The sequence below is a fragment of the Astatotilapia calliptera genome, chromosome 3 (assembly GCF_900246225.1).
Source record: "Astatotilapia calliptera chromosome 3, fAstCal1.2, whole genome shotgun sequence".
NCBI classification, from domain to species: Eukaryota; Metazoa; Chordata; class Actinopteri; order Cichliformes; family Cichlidae; genus Astatotilapia; species Astatotilapia calliptera.
Window position 1 is genome coordinate 19,792,810 of NC_039304.1, and position 17,965 is coordinate 19,810,774.

Genomic DNA, 17,965 nt, shown 5'->3' on the forward strand with positions numbered 1-17,965 from the left:
CACCCACCGCCGCGCTATGCATTCTGGGATATGTTGGGCCATGAAGTCTACACTGCCACAGCCTTAAAATTCAGGGAAATGAAGGACGCATTTCAGGGCCGCATTTCGAGCAGCCTTTGAATTGGGACAGCCTTCGGCGCGCCGCTGTGACGTAATCGGCCTTGAAATGCGTACTTTAAGGCTACAGACCCTGAATTGGGATACAGCCTAAGTGATTCGTTCGTGCTATGATTCAGCACAGGAAGGGAGGTAGTGAGTGAATGAGTGAGTGATTCGTTCATGCTACGATTCAGCACAGGACATTAGCTCCCATGAAGGGAAGGGGTGAGTAACTAAAATGTGCTGTTAGCACGTTAGCAGAGCGATGCTACTGTGAACTTTTGAGCTATTGTCTTGATGTGAGCTTTCTACTCATGGGTTTTTCTTCCATCCCAGAGCAGAAATGTTTTTGTTAAGAAACTGGCTGTTGTTTTTTCCCACAATTTTAATGATAAGCTAGATATATTTCTACTAGTGAAATTAGTTTGCTAACAGTAACAGGGATGAGTCAGTGAATGAGTCAGTTGGGCTTGTGAATCATGATTCACGAGTCAGTAAAGTGATTCTCGAGTATTGAAAGGTTTGTTCATTATTCGCACATCACTGGTGTGCTCTTTTGCTGCAGTGAAAAAATTGTAATCTGATGGCAATTTCTGCAATCCTGGGGTTCCTATTATATTTTTATATGCTGTAGTGCAATTTTTGGGAGCATTTCAAGTTGCTATACGTCAATGCAACCATTATAGCCCAAATTTTAATAATATGCATTAAGTGCATAGTAATTACATAAATTGCAAAAAAAATGCAATAAACTACAAAAAAAATCGTTTTTGTTTTTTTAACATATATTTCTACTTGGAGAAATTTAAGAGGCTTATCCCTCAAAACTGTAAATACAAAAAAGTTGCACAAAATAGTTTCCCAACACAGGAAATTTATTTTGAGTGTCTTCATAGTTTTATTTTTGAAATACACCAATTTTTATATACTGCAGGAAAAACGAAAATAATTATTTTAATGCAAATTTGCAAAAAAAATCATATGCATCAAAATAAACTATTTCCAGCAGTGCAATTTGAGTTCTAAGCATCCCAGAAACTATTCAGAAAGTCATAAAGTCAAACATGACTCTTAAAAACACCAGTATTGTCAGGGTTTCTGGATCGTTGACCGAGTATTTTCAGTTCACGTTCACTGTTTATCTACTGCCTGTTCCACTTCCTGTTTTATTGTGTTAGCCTTGGTCTGTGTGCATTATGTTCAGTCCTCTTCCCATTTATCATTAGTTCATTATGTTCAGCTGTTCACTCACCTGTCTCCAATCGTTGTCATTGTTAGTCATGTATTTAAGCCCTCTCTTCCCTTCAGCCCTTGTCGTGTCATTGATGTTATGTTGTCATTCCTGTTAGTGCTCAGTTATTCAGCCAGCCACTCAGTCTTTCAGTCAGCTAGTCAGTTCTTCCGTTCCTGTTTTGTTCATTCACCCGCTCCAATAAATCCTCATCATTTCTGCACCGTGAGTCCTGCGTGTGGGTCATCTCTTCCACGCCTCCACACACAACCCCTGACAAGTATAGGCTTATAAGGCCCTGAAGGTAAAAACTACATTTCCGCAAAAACGACGTCACTTCCGGTTTCGGGCAGGACTTGCGATAGTTCGCGCTGATGTCTATTCCAACGTAGGAAGTGTTACAAACAGCTGATCGGACCGGCAAATATTATGTTTTTGTTGCTGCAAGTGCTTTTTATGCAATTTTTGCAAAGCTATATGTGGAAGGAAACCGTGACCTAGGACAAGCTGATGGCATAAGATGTAAGTACAACTCCTCCGGTTTCATATGCAAAGAAAATTATTGCGCTAGCTTATGTGGTTTCAGTTCTACCGGGATTTAAAAATAGTTACGCAAAACGGAGCGTGCCTGCTCCGACCGGGTCCAAAGCATTAAAGTCCACAATATCGGCCTGTTTCTTGGAGGATGAAGTGCTGGGAATAAAGAATGTTAAGCTAGCTGTATAGCTGAAATTACGTTGCTTGCAACAAACTTTAGTGAGGACAGCATAGTTACTCACATGTTAATTTTGTCAAATTTGATCCTCATCAGAGTCAAAAAGGACAAAGTATGCTTTAGCATGTTGCTACCTTCTGGAGAACATGCTTTTCTGCTATACTACAATAAAGTGTAAGTCCACATCCACTACAGTACCAAGCATGCGCACACACAGCACAGAGCAGGAAATATGAAGTGCAGCATACAAACCATTGCAAATAATTAAAAGGGACGAAAACAAAGGCGGCACGGTGTTTAGCACTGTTGCCGCACAGCAAGAAGGTCCTGAGTTCAATTCCACCATCAGGCCGGGGTCTTTCTGTGTGGAGTTTCCATGTTCTCCCCGTGTTTGCGTGGGTTCCCTCCAGGTACTCCGGCTTCCTTCCATCGTCCAAAGACATGCAGTTAGTGGGGATAAGTTAATTGGTCAATCTAAATTGCCCATAGGTGTGAATCTGTGAGTGAATGCGAGTGCAACTGGTTGTCTGTGTCTCTATGTGTTAGCCCTGCGACAGACTGGCGACCTGTCCAGGGTGTACCCCGCCTCTCGCCCTATGACAGCTGGGATAGGCTCCAGCACCCTCCGCGACCCTGGAAAGGATAAGCGGAAGCGAATGAAAACAAAGGTGCAGAGAGAGTCGAGATAAGAGACAAACAAAAGTCTCCCGAAAGTTAAGACGAGGAAATATGGCGAAGCGTATGTAGCGCTGAAGTTGATCTATAATTTTCTTTTTTCTTTAATGTCAATAAGGATACAATGTTACAATTGTACTTACAGGAACAATTTTATAGCCAAACGATATTATTTATAGTCGTGGGGAAGAGTGGGGGGAGCGCAAAATGTTTTCTTTTTCCTAATGAGGGTGTCACAGAAAATAATTCAGAAGCACTGACTTTGACTGTTCTCTGTATATTCTGACACATGATGGCAGTGCGGGGTAAAAAGTGCTCTGTGAAACAATATTTGGAGCATTTGTGCTGTAGGTTTATCGAGGTGTTCTCCACAGTGACCCCTGCTGGCCATTGTGACAATCACTATATTTTGATGAAGCTGTTCTGTGAAGCAGTAACATAGACAAGCCCTCCAAAACTCCAAAGAAAGATACTCATTATATCAGACTGTCAATGGTTGTGTCCAAACACAAGCAAGGCAATAAACATATTGATAAAGACAGCAAGCTGTGACTTTAATGATCCGTGTGCTTCAGCAAAATCCTCTTTCTGTTAACATATGTGTTGCTCCCAATAAATCAATTTATAAAGTAAAACATACAGAGAAAAGACTGCACTGAAACCAACTGTATTGACAGGAGTGCTGGTAAAAGACGAAGAGCAAAACAAGGAAGTGATGGAAGTACCATCTGTGAGGAAGGCTGCATGTTAACCCTGCCATGAGTGTTAATGATGAAGATTAGTCTTCATATTTAACTGTCGTGGCGTCTCTTTATGGAGATTCAGATGATGAGGATTTAAATCAAGCTATAATTGCCAGCTTGGAGAGTCACATGTGAGTAGCAAATCAACAGAACTTCAGCTTAAGAGGGGCAGTCATGGAATTGTCAAATGAATAATGAAAAATCTCACTTTAAGAGATATACGAGTGGAACTGTCAAGCAAAATTAGCACAAACAGATTGAAAAATTTAATAAGAATAAAAAGTTGTTTTTTTTTCTTAAATCTAGAAGCAACATGAAAAGAGACTGCAGCAGGATCCACTGACTTACTATGCTACTTTAATATTTTTTTTTCCCTCCGATAAGTAGATGGGCACTTGGAAAGAGCATTCTCTGTGGAGGCCAATCAATAATTTCACAATTTTAAAGGAGCGTGTAGCCACAAAAAAATTCAATAAGTTCTTCTGTATCCCAAGCAAAGCCACTAGATCCATCTCAGTTTGGCAGAAATATAATAATTAAATTCATAGATTTGGAGAATTGAGACTTCATTCATTCTCTGAAGAAAACTGTATAACTCTGTTATGTTTGGACTTTAATTCTACCCTCAGTCTTTTATCCTATTGCATCAACTCATTCGTATGTAGGTCCTCCATGTGTCTGCATTTTCCCTGTTTAGTTTTCACATTTCCTGCTTTATTTTATTTTGTTGCCTTAAATGTTACCTCCTTTGCCTCATCAATTGGCGATTGGCTTCAGCCCTGTCTCATTTTCTTGAGCTGTCTCCACTCCTCTAATCATCCTTCTGTGTATATTTAGTCGCTGCCTCTCCTTAGTTTTGTGCCAGTCTTCCTTCTGTGTTTTTGGTCGTCCTCTCTACAACATACATGACGGTTTATTTGGGTCGGTTATCTCAGTTTGATGCCATGTTTACATCCATGTAGCATGCCCTTGACATTCTACCACAATCAAATAACTTTACTTCACAGGAATACGAAATGCAGAAGAAAGAGAAGCACTGTTTAATATAGATATAAAAATCCCTTTTTACAACGCATGTTCTGATTGGCCTGTCTGTGTCCTTCCTTCTTACACCAACCTCAAACAGCTCCTGTGGTTTTGACTGGATGTTTATATTTCCTGTCCTTTTCAAAAACAAAAGCTTGTTTCTTGTGTTGTGTTGTTATCTTTATCTATAGATGTGCAAAGTTGTTCTGTTTCTTCAAGGGGACATATTTCGCCAGGTCATAATTTTCACCATTTTCTTCTTTAAAAACTCTTATGTTGTTTTATTTTTTTTAAATATATCATTATCTTGCAAAGAGCTGCATCATCTTATCAAAAGCACCTTGTGCAACAGAACTCCACTGGAACAGGATCTTGGGTGAAGTGAAACAGGTTATAGGAGACTTCAGCAGCTACTTTACTAAAATCATGGCTGAATATGTGATAAAAGTTGGCAAGAGAACTGTGGACTTACAAATTGGATCTGTGTTATTTGCCGCTCTCTGCTCATCTGTACCATGTGGATTATAATTTTCAGAAGGAATTGGACTATTATGTTGGATATATATAACTGATGTGATTTGATGATTATTTTGTGATGATTATTTTTGAATCTGCTTTTGTTTTACTCCTGTTAAATTGCTTTAATAAAATTTCATGCAAACAGTAAAAGGAAAACTGCAAAATATAATAATTGAATGGGTTTTCCACGTGTCTGCATGGCCCCTCTCCAGGTACTCCAGCTCCATCCCACAGTCCAGAGACCTGCATGTTAGGTTAACTTGTGATTCTAGAGTGGTCGTAGGTGTGACTGTGAGCCTGAATGTTTGTGTGTCTCTGTGAGTTAGTCATGTGACACAATGGTGAACTGTCCCAGTGTGCTACAGCTGGGAGAGGCTCCTGTGATTCTGAATTAATAAGTGGAAGAACATAGGTTGATAATTCCTTTTTACATGATGTAGATTTTTAAACTCAAATAGTAAAAGTATTTGTTGGTGTCCACACCAGCACTTCCTAAGAAACTCTGCTGACTTTAAGTCGTTGCTATCAGCTACAAAAATCACAGGCTTCAAACTTTTTTCTCACTGCTGTTGGAACAGGATACATTCAAAGTTTTATACAAAAGTTCAACAGTGAATATTAAAAAAAAATATCAGCTGAATATAAAGAGCTTGGATCTGAAACAGGACACACCCTTGTGTGTGTTATGCTAAGCGAAAGTAACAAGTCTATATCATATTATTATTCAATATCATCTTCATAAACACTAAAAAGTGAGCGCGTCTGATATTTGAGCAGCAGAGGAGCAACAGTGGATTCATAAAATGCTTCTTTTTGCTGCTGCAGCTCTCCTCACTGACCTGTAAGACAAACACACAAAGAACAGAAATGTCCAAGTTTCAGGATGTTCGCCATTTAATAACTTGAAGAATAACTCATCCTGCATGGCAGCATAATTACCAGGAAAGCTTCCTAACGTGACTTCAGAATAAACTGCTGCATCAGCTGCAGGACTTGATTTTCCTGTGAGTGGAAAGAAGATTTTAAGACCAGAGAAGTCAGAGCTCAGGATACATTTGATCAGCAGATATATGACACAGAGCTGTTGGACGTAGAGGTGGATTTAAACTGCAGATTTGTCAGCTGCAGCCATTAACAGCATTAATGCTACGCTCCCCTTAATGATTCTCGCTCGTTGTAGTTTCACTAGATTATTACTTTAGCTGCCAAGAAAAGAACAGACTACTTTAAGTGCTAAGAGCAGCATGTAAGAGCCAATGATGAGATGTAATACTTCACAAGGTTTCCTTTACTGTTACACAAAAAGTTAATACTTTAGACTTTTGAACACAGGATATTTTATTTAAGGAAATTAGCAAAACAAAAATCTTAATCAACTAGTAATAATCATGTAATTCAATCACCTGTCTGTTATCCTAATGTAACTAATCTACTCAGTGCTATCACTGATTTCAGATATAGTGTTGACATAAAAAAAAAGATAATTTCAGTTCATAAGTCCACAGCGATTGAGCAACTGAAACTTTTGACCGTGAACTCCACAGTTCTTTCTTCCAATGTTGCTGATGTTACTCATCTGCAGCAAACTACAAAATGAACTCATATACTCATTTATACTCTGCATCACCCACCCTGTGTTTGAGTGCTTTGAATGATGACAACACAACAACACAGTATCATGCTAAACAAATACACCTGACTTAATGACTAACCCACCATAAACCTAAATGACTGCAGATTAACTCTGCTGATGTATAGTGGTAGTGTGTAGTAGGTAAGCTTGATAAGTGAATAATTAAACTCCATGTTGACCTATAATTAGCTGCAACATAATGAAATGACACATTTCAGTACAAACACTGAATGAGACTGTTGTGACTGTACCTGCAGCTCCCGTCTTCACCTCAGAGTAAACAGCACTCTGCTCTGGTTCATGATGCTTCCCTGTGAAGATGATCAGAGTATTTGACACAAGAAAATAATTTTTTTTAATCTTTATTTATTGTATTTTTACATTACATTTACATTTATTGTTTTTAAACTGCATGTGTTTTATTTACTTACTCTTCTTTTGAAGGTTTTTAAGGTCAATAAGAGAGTATGTGACATCTTGATGTTGATCTGATCCTGAAATGTTCATATTTTAGTTACAGGAATGTAAACATGTCACATGGAATTAGTTTCATTAAATCAAAAGCAAGTTTCATCTCTAACTGCTCTGTGCTTTTCTGCACATATACTGCACCATTTCTGTTGTCTTCCACGTGCATAACATATTCAGAGAGGTTATTGGTACCTAAAAAAAAAGACAAGCCAGGGTCACATGAATCATTTTAATAAAAACCTAAAAGAGATTAAATATTCCTCTTTAAGTCAAAACCAGAACTATGAGATATTTTCAAACCATTAACCCATAATGTTGTTATTGTTTGTGTTGTTATGATATTAAACAACAGCTGTTCTCACTCCCGGGGCGTAGCATACCAATGTTTTGTCACGCAGCGTTCCTGAGGATTGTGAAAGGTGACCTTCCTTGTGTGGCAAGCCATCCTGGCCAAATATCGCAATGGCTTGCCATATCCACGTTCTTATGGTAGGCGCCGGGTTATGGATGAATTCCTGTGCAATGACGGTCCCGCGGTAATAGACATTCCAGCCATGTATTCCAGCCCTAAACCTAACCTTATCCCTAACGTTAACCAGCACTTTAATAAAGTGAAATAGTGTTTTCCAAAGCAATTTTAAGAAAATGAACAAACATGTGTAGAGTGCGTCCAAACGGTTCTCATGTTTTCTTATTTTTCCAATGTTGTCATTTAGGAACGTGTTGGGTACCCAAAAGCGTAAAATGTTGATGATTTGTCACCTAGCGTAAAATACTACGCTTAGGGAGTGAGAACGTGTTGGAAACAACATCTCTGTGGATTCTTTCAGTAAAGATACACTCAGGTTGTAAACTCGTGTTTGTTTCTGATTTTATGTTCATGTGGCATTTGGCTGTTTGGATTTTTGTCCAACTGGATTTTGATAAAGATCCTTTGAAAAACTGCTGAACACAAACTGAACCTGTTTGAAACTGTTTGTGTTAATGAAGACTGAATGAAAAGTCAATATTAATAATGATAATATTATTTAAATGGTTTAAATACTGACCATGTTGAAGAGAGTTGTACTCATGAGTTTCATTCTGGTTGACTCCATGATTTGTGGAGGAGCCCGGACTGTGACTCTCAGACTGGATCGACCTAAAACAGGAAATAAACACAATAAACTCAAAAGTAACTGATGTTTGTTTAAAATAATAATAAAAAGTATTTTACCAACCTGGTGAAGCAGGAATCTGTGAAAGAGACAAATGTTATTACACATGTTTGTCATGTATAAATTGTTCCACTGATATTTTGTGTCATGAGATCAGAATACATGTATATGTATGAATAATTAAAGTGCATGTAGTAAATAAACTCTCTAATACAGCATGAAAAGAAGAGGCTCTTACACTTGGACTGTCTGCAGCGATACAACAAGAGCAGGAGAATAATAATGAGAGAGACTCCACAAACCAGTCCAACCATCAACCACACAGGAGGTGAAGAGCTGTCAGCTCCTGACACAGTTACTGCAACAACAAACAATAATTAATTATTAATAAAGTATAAAACAAACACAGAGAGCACAAATCTCTGCTAAGGCAGCTCACTCTGTTGACAATATTTACTTTTAAGGAAACAATATTGTATTTTCAGTGTATTTATTTTGTTTTATTTGTACTGTGAGAAGTTTGTAGTTCAGTAAAAATAAGTCCAAAGGCAGATTTTTTCAACATGACAACAAGGGCACATGTGAAATGTAAAAGTGAGGTCAGAGGTCAAACGTAACATGATATCTTAAATCTTTATACATTACTTTCTATATGTTGACAAGACACAACACCTTTGTAAGAATCATAGTTTCTGTGTTATAAGGATTTATTTAGTCATAAAGTTGACCTTGAAGACCTCGGTGGCTGTAGCCAAATGTTAATGGATAGTTAACATGACTGCAGCTCGTCAGTGAGGTAACCAGGCAGGTCTGCTGGGATCCTTTCTAGGAAAATAAGATTTGTATGCTAACAGATTTTCCCCTTGTTTCAGTTTCTTCCTGCTTCAAGATTCGTTTTCATGCCATCATTCACCTCCAGTCAGACGCCTGCCGCCTTGGATCATTGCCCCCCTATTCACCACCACTGCTGCCCCCCTCGGAGCCTCTTCCTCACTTGCCTGCCTGCCCACCCTTCAGCAGTTTCCACAGACCTCTGCCTTCATCCACTAAACCCAGCTAGTCTGGACTCCAAGTAAGGCATTGTTGCAGCCACTTTATGAACACTCTCTGTCTTGTCACATTCCCTCAGATTTCCTGCCCTAACTGCTCTCTCCTCTCCCACAGATCTGCCGCCCTCACGCTGTTATGTCCGCTCCTCTGGCCTGTCTCTCTCACCTCAGTTAAGATGTTTTTGTAGGACTCACTCATTAAGTTTAGGTTCATTTATGTTTTGTTCTTGTTGACTGAGTCAAAGTTCACAATCTGTTGTGTTAAATTATTTATCCTTTGTTTGAGTAAAAAAACCTTCACTTATTACATTCTCTGCTGTTTTCACTTGAGTCCTGAATCACAACAATATTAAACCTGACAATATAGAAATATTACATAATAATTTTATAATAGTTCTGACAAAATAGATCCAGGTGACTTCGAGCCTTTAAACAGACAATCTAATGTTCCTTCTCAAGCATGAAATCCATTAAAATCCATCACGTTTTGATCCTGCTCACCTTTAACTGACATCCAGCTCTGTGCTGACTCTCTTCCTGAGTACTGACACTTGTAGAAACCTTCATCAGACTTTGACACTGCAGAGATCTTCAGCTCCCCTCGGGTATCATTTTGAATAAGTTTGTCATTGTGATAGAAAAACACATTGGAAAGTATTTTTTGTGTTTTCAAAATGCAGCTCAGATTAACAGAAGCTCCCTCAGTCACAGGATGAACAGGACTCACCAGGATAGGAACATCATCATCTGTGAAACAATCACACACAATTGTTTCAGTCACATCAGCTGGTGCACACTTTTAGAAAAAGCTGTGAGTCGTGTCTCATGATCTACATGCAGAGCTGACTTCAGAGAGATTTTCTGAGAGCCTGGTTTTAATGACTGGAGAGACGTTTGAACAAGTGACAACATTTAAGGATTGAAATGTTCAGTTACAGTTGGTTCATCATGTGGATCATTCAGCACTTGCATTTTTGTTAGAAGGCCGAGGGTCCATGGAGTAAATAAATGCATCATGTTACTATTCTATATGGAGATTGTTGAATCAGTTATCTATTATGGTATCACTACATGTTTTGGCAAACTTTCTGTCAAACTCAGATCCCAAATTCAAAATTTGATTAAGCGGAGTGGAAATATAGTTGGGATGCTCCCTTCATCCTCCCTCCAGGAGTCAAACTATGAAATTATTTAATGGTTAAAGTTGAAATTGTAAATGTTTACTTTTTTTGTTTTATTTTACATGACGTGTTTCCCTATTCCTTTATTCTGAAAGGGAGAATATATAAAATATTGTCTGCATATTTTGACAAACTTGATTATAGAAAGATCGAGTGAAATGAGACCAACAATCAAGAATATTTTGATGCTTTGGTGCCTGTCTGAAAATGATCATTGATCATTGTTGTTTGTTTTGCCACATAGAATTACTTCACATAGAGCAAAGCTGAGACAATGTTCATGTGACGTCTAAATCATTCAGATCCAAGAAGTAAATGTATAATAACATACTCTGTACAGTGATGTTGACCGCACTGCTGAACTCTCCTGATCCAGACTCACACCAGTACACTCCAGTATGTGACTTTAATGCTTTGATGTTACATGTGGATCCAGTCATTCTCCTACAGACAGAGAGTCGGCCATCCTCAGAGAACTTCCTCACTCTCCACTCAGTGAAGTTTCCCTCACAGGTCAGTGAGACAGAGTCAGAGGTGAAGTGTTGCACTCTGTCAGGACTCACTGTGAGAGACGCTGCTGAATGAACATCTGGAAACAACATGCAGTGAAGAGACAAAGCTCACAGATGTTAGGATTCAAAAGATCACAGTGAAAAAAATAGTTCTTGCTAAACCCACCATAACTGCAAATAAATCTATGAATGAGATTTGTTAATACAGATTTAAATGTTGTGACTCCTGCAGCTGGAAAGATTTCACTGAACCATCTGGGTCTCTCAGTAATAATCTCACAGCATCATTAGAAGCTACATTAGAAGTTTCTATAAACCTGCTTTCCTACAGTTTGTCCACAGCGTGCATGTTTGTTGTTGCACAAGCAAATATCTTCACCATCTGTCATGTAATAAGATGTCTGACATTTGTGACCTTACTACAAACAGTCAGATCATTATCAGACAGTTTAACATCAGCAGATCTTAAATGTTTGTTGTCTTTGCTTCTACAAATCATGACAGCACTTTTATGGGCATCATGTCTGATATCATTTTTCACAGCAAAAGCACAACAACATGAGGACTAAAGACCACGAGATCATCTGTGTACATAATGTGCTTCACAGGAGTGCTGCCAGCTTTACAGACTTTCTAATCATCAACATGAATTTAAAAAGACCTGGAGACAAAATTCATTCCTTGTTTAACTCGGTGAGAAACAAACAAGGAGGAATTTGAATAACAACAGAAGTGTCTGACTGAAGCTCAGTTTACTTGAATGTAGGGAGAAAGGATGAGATTCAATTTAATGCTTATGAGGAAACTTAAATAAAATCATTTAATGCAATTTAATTGTAATTGGACATCAGATTTCAATGTCAGCATGCCGCTGCAAGAAAAATAATGGTGAATTAAAGTGATGACACAACTTATTAGAGAGAAACAAACTGACCTGCAGACCAGACAAACTTTGGTTGACTGTGATCAGTGTGATACTCTGGGTCTCCTCTTCCAGCTCTGCACACATATCCTGCTGTGTGTGTCTGTCCATGAATGATGTAGGAGTCCTGTGCAGTCCCACTGCCATCAGGTAGCAGCTCATAACTGGAGGATTTATAGTTGAATGTTTTCAGATCAGGAACAGCTTTATACCAGTAGAAGCTCCATCCTGCAGACGGATGTTCAACCTCACAGTTCAGAGTTACTGAGGCTCCAGGACTCAGCCATGATGGAGACACAGTGAGGACAGGACGGGGTTCATCTGTTCAACAAAGATTTTCTCTCAGTGAACATGTAGTACAGTCTCTGAACAGTGAGCTCAGTTTATACAAAGAATAATAATCTCAGTCTATATGAACAGAAACACATTTTACAAAGTGTTCAAACAGCTTAACCCTTGTATGGTGTTCGGGTCTGTGAGACCCGTGTTCAGTTTTTTTCAAAAGAAAAATTAAACAATTAATTATTTTTTCACGTGTAAATGTGTTGTGTCTTTCCACTCACTCCACTTGATTATAACTGATTTATTTATAACATTTTATATAAAAGAAAAACGAGAAGCACATTAATTCATAAATGTGATCTAACAAAGGTAAAGGGAAAAAATTAACCATGTTTGCTGTTCATATGTCTTGTAATTGGGATGAAGTAAACATCTGTTGAGTAATTTAACATAAAATTGTTTGATAGTGTTAATTTGGAAAGCCAAAACTCTAGCGGGTCCACCAGACCCATGAACACTGGCTGAGTAACAAAAATACGAACACCACACAAGGGTTAAAGCAAATATGACTTACTGTCAGAAACTGTCAGTGTGACTGAATCACTCCACTCTGTTGTTTTACGCTGTGAACTTTTCATTTTGCCCTTACAGCGATAGTTTCCACTGATCAATGATGAAGCAGAAATAATCCTGTATTCATTTTGATTTGGAGGTTTTATGATGCTGTTTGTTTCCCACTCATAATCCCACTCAGTGTCTCCTCCATGGATCTCACATCTGACAGTGATCGTCTCTCCTCTGTATATCTCAGACCAGTTTGGATGCAGAGTCACAACAGGCCTGATTGAGGCTGTTAATGTTCAAGAAAGTACAATAAAAACACGTGAATGACAAAAGGTACAATTACCATCAGATGTAGTGCTTTGTGGTAAGTTCAAGTTTGAGCTCACCAGTTGTGTCAATCCAAACTGGCTCACTGTCCTCTGTGTAGTAAACTGGTTCTCCTCTTCCTCCTCTGCACCAGTAGAGTCCTCCCTCTGAGACACTGATTTGTTCATTTCTCACAGGTTCAGAAGATTTCCCATCTCTGTACCAGTAGTATTTCCATCCAGATGATGATGATGATGATGATGATGATGATGATGATGATGATGATGGTGATGATGATGATGGGCTCACAGAGCAGGTCAGGGTCACACTGCCCCCTACTGGAACAGCTGTGTTATCAGCTCTCAGTTCAGCCTTTGGTTTGGCTGCAGTTCAGTTTAGAACAAGAACATAAAAGTAAAAATGACTGAATCAGAACAATTTAAACATGGAAACATGTGAATGATCAAATATCACAAAACTTTATTGGTGAAGCTATAACAAAGTGTGTGACACAAAATACTCTGAAATACTGTTTTGATCTGCACAGCAAATTTTTTTAAAATTTACTTCAGTGTATTTAAAATTAATTAATAAATGCATAGTTCGTTTACTCTCATTAATTTGAAGCATGACTTAGTTAATTCATCTGTAATGAGAAAGTAACCCAGGTTAATATGATCTGATTGTACTTAGCATGCTATGTCCTTGTGTTCTTTACTAAATCTGCTGTTAAAGCCTCTGATAGCTAAGATGAGACCTAGTAAGTGTGTTTTATATTCTTTTGCTGTGGAAGCTGACATTTCCTGTCGATGTGCACAGATGTGTCAGAATGGGTTTTAAAAGACACATCGATGGTTTGGAGGAAGTAATTACTGAAGCTAACTCAGAAAGATCAATTAGAGAAAAAAACTCTAAATAAATATCAATGGTACTGAAAGTAGCTGCACATAATGTTTTGTCTGTGAGATGATTATGAGTAATTTCTATACTCATTAAATGTAATTACTCTAAATTAATACCATACCAGCACAGACCAGCGTCAAACAAAATGAGGCCATATTGTCGTCTGAAGTTCAGAGTTCATTAAGTGAAAAAGATCCAGTGTGTGTTTGTCATGAGACCAGACTCTTTAACTAAAACCTGAAACCTCTAAGATCATTTCAACAATAGACAACATGCTAAAAACAACTGAAGTAACTGCATCATATGTTGGTGCAACAGGGAGTAATAAAAATAAAAATAACACAAATACAGAAGAGAAAATATTGGATGTAACTGTTGTTCTTAGTGGATGTGGTGGAGCAGCTGAAGCAGGTTCAGCATTTGTTCTGCACTTCATGTATTAGAGCTGCACAGCAGAGACGTTACTCTGATATGTTTTGTTCTCTTCACTGTGAATAAAAAGCTGCTTTTCAAAATATGTTACAGAGCAGCACAAATGAAACAGCTACAAAGCTGCAAGAACAACAGATTCTTACTAATGTTGATAAAACAGATCTCCAACTTACATGATACAGTCAGTGTGATGATATCACTCCACTCTGTTAACATATAGTCCCTTCTGCCCCGGCAGCTGTATCCTCCACTGTCAGACTCAGTAGCTCTGATGATTCTGTATTCATTGGATGTATGACCTGTGTTTACCTGGCCTCGTCTCCATTCATACGTCCACTGAGCTCCTTCACCTCCCTGAATCTCACAGCTGACAGTGACTGTCTCACCGCTGTATATCTGAGTCCAGGATGGCTGCAGGGTCACAGTGGGCTTACTGGGAACTGTTCACATAAGAATGATCCAGTTAGGAAAAGAGACACAGAAAAACTCTGCTGTTTATAACATAAGAGTAGAGTCACTGCAAAACAGCTGATTCACAGACAAACAGTTTGAAGACTCAACATCAAAACAAAGTCACAATAATATTATTTATTGCTTTTAAACTGTAACACAACACTTTTTGTAAAATGTATCAGTATTTACTTTGTACTGTTATCTTTTATTTATATTCTTTATAAATAAATTTATTATTTACAAAAAGTTACTGTTTTTTTAATGAGTTGTCTTAAGTCTGATTTACTTTCACAAAGATGCGATCTTTGAGGTGTATAAACAAATCAGTGTGGATAAACAAGAAAACACTTTAGATTAAATCTAGAAACAGGATGAGGAGAGACTTTTTTTTAAATCCCAGGATTAGTTAGGCTCTTGAAGAAGTTACTCTGTCAAGGCCAATCCTTAATCTCACAATCTTAAAGTAGACACAACAAAACTGAAGTTCTTCTATTTTTCTATTTCCATCTCTCCAAGTAATCCTGCTGTCAGAAAGAGAAACAGAAGAACAGACTAGTCCCCAAAGACAGGACGTGACAGTAATGACAACTTTATACAAAACTTTTCAAACTCAAAATTTCACAACTCTTTATAGGAGCAGAAGAATAAATAAACAAAAGTGACAAATGTAGAAAAACAGCAACACAGTTCAAAGAACATTAACATGTTGAGTAAAACTGGAGAATTCGTCTCATGGATATATTACTTAAACGAATTAAAAGGAAGTGACTGACTCCATGTCAGACTCAAGGCCATGAAGCACCTTAAAAGCAAATAATTAAATCCTGAAATCAGTTTGAAAACATGCTGGGAGCCAGTGTAACAGTGGGACAGGTGTAATCCCATGTGATGTGATTCGATGTGATGTGATGTGTTTGAGTTTGTCTGCAGTCATTCATCTGATTGTTTGCTGAGACTGTTTCAGTGATTTGGGTGTGAAAAATCAAAGCATGTAAAATGGTTTCCTGTCTTTAAATGTTGTAAAATGATTCATAACTTATGTTGCAATTAATCCAGAAATATTTTTGTTATTGTCTTGAGATTTTCCAGCAGAGAAGCAGCTGATGGCAGCATGTGTTCAGCGTGTGTTCAGCGTGTGTCCAGCATGTGTTCAGCATGTGTTCAGCGTGTGTTTAGCGTGTGTTCAGCGTGTGTTCAGCATGTGTCCAGCATGTGTTCAGCGTGTGTTTAGCGTGTGTTCAGCGTGTGTTCAGCATGTGTCCAGCATGTGTTCAGCGTGTGTTTAGCGTGTGTTTAGCGTGTGTTCAGCGTGTGTTCAGCATGTGTCCAGCATGTGTTCAGCGTGTGTTCAGCGTGTGTTCAGCATGTGTCCAGCATGTGTTCAGCGTGTGTTCAGCGTGTGTTCAGCATGTGTTCAGCGTGTGTTCAGCGTGTGTTCAGCGTGTGTTCAGCATGTGTTCAGGAGATTCAATGGCAACATTTAAAGTTTCTCCTGAGTTTAGCTGAAAGACATTAGCTCACATTCAGTTTTGAAACAGTGATGAAAACTCTGCGTTTGCAGCCACAGACACAAGGCAGCTGGGACAATGACAATTGCATTTATTTTTTTCATGTTACAAACACCCCACAAGCTTGTGGGGATAGGTTAATTGGATGATCCAAATTGCCAATCCAAATTGCCACTAGGTGTGAATGTGCGAGTGAAAGTGAGTGCGAATGGTTGTCTGTCCCTGTGTGTTAGCCCTGCGACAGACTGGCGACCTGTCCAGGGTGTACCCCGCCTTTCGCCCTATGACAGCTGGGATAGGCTCCAGCGCCCCCCGCGACCCTGAAAAGGATAAGCGGAAGCGAATGGATGGATGGATGTTACAAACACTTTTTTTTTCTTTTCCGGATGTTTGACTCTGAATGACGACTGAATATTTTTATAAAGGAAAAACTGTTTTACATGACTTTGGATACTAAACTAAAAAAAAAACCTGCAGTACTGTTTAAAGTATTTTGTTGTGTTTTGGGAATTAAAATGTGTGAAACGTGTCCAACTTACCTGTTACTTTCAATGTGGTGATGTCACTCCACTCTGTCCAGGAAGAGTTTCTTCTGCCCCGACAGCTGTATCCTCCACTGTCAGACTCAGCAGCGCTGCTGATTCTGTATTCATTGGATGTTGGAGGTGTGTTTACCTCAGCTGGTCTCCATTCATACGTCCACTGAGCTCCTTCATTTCCCTGAATCTCACATCTGACAGTGACTGTCTCACCGCTGTATATCTGAGTATTGGATGGCTGCAGGGTCACAGTGGGCTTAGGAAGAGCTGTTAAAAAAATATCATTAACAAACTTAAATATAAAATCATTATTAAAGTTGTCCCAGTTTTTATTGCTCTTGTTAATGGTAGTCATAATTTTGCATGCTGTAGACAATATGAGTTGAAAATCAGCAATAAAAAAGTTTTGTTGTGTTAATTATTACTAAAAGACATAAATGCATGACTGCATTTCTTTTGTGATATGAGGACATTGGCTGATATTCAGTTTGAGCCTCACAAAAACAGTCATTAAGAGAACTCAACATGCCAGGGTCACATGTAATTTTACAATCCAAGTCCAAACTTTTCTGAACCAGTGGATTTAGCACTAGACTTTTTTTAATAAGCAGGAATGTAAACATGTGACAGGAAACAGTTTAAAACATCAAGCACATGGGCTCAACAAAGTTTACTAAAAACTTCATCAGCAGCAGATCAAGGTACCTCTCAGTGATTTTCATGAACTGAACTGTAAACAAATGATCCACATATGGACCTGTTCTACATTACAGGTTCTTCTGAGGTATTCTGACACTCGTGAACACCTGTAGTGGGTGTGGTTTGGAGCTCAGCTGCAGGTTCAGGGGACAGAGTAAGGAGTGGGTGGCAGAAACAGCTGATCCCAGCCGCACTAATGACCTTTTCCCTTATTTTAGTAGCTGCTGGGGTCTGGAGGAGGGGAGTCAGACTGAGACTGAGAGTCAGAGTGGAGCAGAATGGAGGGAAGTGTGTGTGTGTGTGTGTGTGTGTGTGTGTGTGTGTGTGTGTGTGTGTGTGTGTGTGT

At 38.7% G+C, this 17,965-nt stretch overlaps 1 protein-coding gene across 2 annotated transcripts in view; it reads right to left on the reverse strand.

Annotated features, from left to right (window-relative positions):
• Positions 1-17,965, reverse strand: part of LOC113018834 (obscurin-like) — a 159,194-nt gene that overhangs the window by 89,642 nt on the left and 51,587 nt on the right. Inside the window, exons 13-18 of one of the 2 annotated variants that reach the window (XM_026162233.1) lie at positions 8,333-8,348; positions 8,162-8,253; positions 7,073-7,135; positions 6,893-6,952; positions 5,948-6,010; positions 4,485-5,847 (exon numbers count right to left, since the gene is read on the reverse strand). In XM_026162233.1, coding sequence (XP_026018018.1) covers positions 5,840-5,847; positions 5,948-6,010; positions 6,893-6,952; positions 7,073-7,135; positions 8,162-8,253; positions 8,333-8,348 — 302 coding nt within the window. In that variant the 3' untranslated portion in view covers positions 4,485-5,839. Of the gene's footprint in view, positions 1-4,484; positions 5,848-5,947; positions 6,011-6,892; positions 6,953-7,072; positions 7,136-8,161; positions 8,254-8,332; positions 8,349-17,965 lie in introns of those variants that run through there. The other variant, XM_026162232.1, reaches the window with a different exon arrangement.